At 41.5% G+C, this 1,512-nt stretch overlaps 1 protein-coding gene across 1 annotated transcript; it reads right to left on the bottom strand.

Annotated features, from left to right (window-relative positions):
* Nucleotides 1–536: 536 nt before the first annotated feature.
* Nucleotides 537–1,248, bottom strand: LOC142538635 (uncharacterized). Its single transcript, XM_075643949.1, has 2 exons — nucleotides 937–1,248; nucleotides 537–719 (listed from the first exon to the last, which is right to left on the bottom strand). Exons 1-2 carry the CDS (start codon nucleotides 1,246–1,248, stop codon nucleotides 537–539), a joined length of 495 nt encoding a protein of 164 aa, XP_075500064.1.
* Nucleotides 1,249–1,512: the final 264 nt, after the last annotated feature.

Here is a 1,512-nt window from a genome sequence, read left to right as displayed (position 1 = left end):
AATACATGGTCACACATTGCAAATTCTAGTTCTCTTCGTCGCTTGTTGGCGTAGCTCTTTGTCGGCTTTGTGCAGTCTTCATCCTATCTCAGATTTTGACCACCAACTCCGCTGTTTGCTTGATCAAGTCCAGACCAAATTCTCCTCTTTCACCAAATTCATCCCAATGTATAGGTGATCTACAATTTCTCCCATAAAATTCGTTGTAAGGAGCCATTCCTATAGACGATTGATAGCTATTTTTATAGGTGAACTCCACTAGAGGTAACTTCGTTTCCCAACTTCCTTATAAATAGATCACAAAAGCTCCGAGTAGATCCTCCAAAATTTGAATCACCCTTTCATAATGTCCATCGGTTTGAGGATGGAATACTGTAATGAATAACAACTTTTTCCCCACCGCTGCATGTAGACTATTCTAGAAAGACGATGTGAACCTAGGGTCTCGATCAGAAATAATGGACACTGGAACCCCATGCAGTCAGACTATCTCTCGAATATAAAGCTTTGCATACTGTGTCATGGTGAATGTCGTCTTAATAGGTAGAGGAGTGCGCTAATTTCATAAGACGATCAACTGTTACCCAAATGGCATTGAATCCCTTGATAGTCCTCGGCAACCCCACTACAAAATCCATGATAATATTTTCCCATTTCCACTTGGGAATAGGAATTGGCTTAAGCTTTCCAGCTGGCCTCTGATGCTCTGCCTTAATTTGCTGGCATATAAAATACCCGGACACAAAACGTAAGATGTCTCGCTTCATTCCCGGCCACCAATACAACAACTGTAGATCCTTGTACATCTTTGTACTTCCAGGATAGATAGAGTACGTGGTATTGTGAGCTTCCTTCATAATAACCTCTCTCAATGAATCGCCACTAGGGACCCAAAGTCGATCTCGGTATTGAACTATTCAATCCTCCTCAGAATACAGCTTCCGACCCTTTAGCTTCATCTCTCAACCTCCATTTTTGCAACTGCTCATCAGAAGACTGACCTTCTCGAATTCTATCCCCCAAAGTTGCCTGAACGGTCATAGTAGAAAGGTTAGGAGCCTCGCTCCTAGTATACACTTCAAGCTCGTATAGCTGAATATCCACTTGCAACGGTCTTTGGACTGTCAATTGCGCAATGACTGCTGCCTTTCTACTCAAAGCATCTGCAACTACATTAGCTTTTTCTGGATAGTAGCTAATATAGCAGTCGTAGTCCTTTACAAATTCTACCCATTTTTGTTGCCTCATATTCAACTCTTTTCTGGGTGAAGAAGCAATTAAGCTCTTATGGTCGGTGAAAATCTTGCACTTCTCCCCATATAAGTAATGTCTCCAAATATTGAGAGCAAATACTACCGCTGCAAGCTCGAGGTCATGAGTTGGTTAATTCTTCTCATGAACCTTCAACTGTCTAGACGCATAAACTATCACTAGGTCATTTTGCATCAGAACTGTGCCTAAATCAAGCTTTGATGCATCCGTATAAATAACATATTATCCTTGCCCCGATGA

This window comes from Primulina tabacum, chromosome 3, assembly GCF_025594145.1.
Source record: "Primulina tabacum isolate GXHZ01 chromosome 3, ASM2559414v2, whole genome shotgun sequence".
Taxonomy (NCBI): domain Eukaryota; kingdom Viridiplantae; phylum Streptophyta; class Magnoliopsida; order Lamiales; family Gesneriaceae; genus Primulina; species Primulina tabacum.
This window is presented reverse-complemented; position numbering and strand designations above follow the sequence as displayed.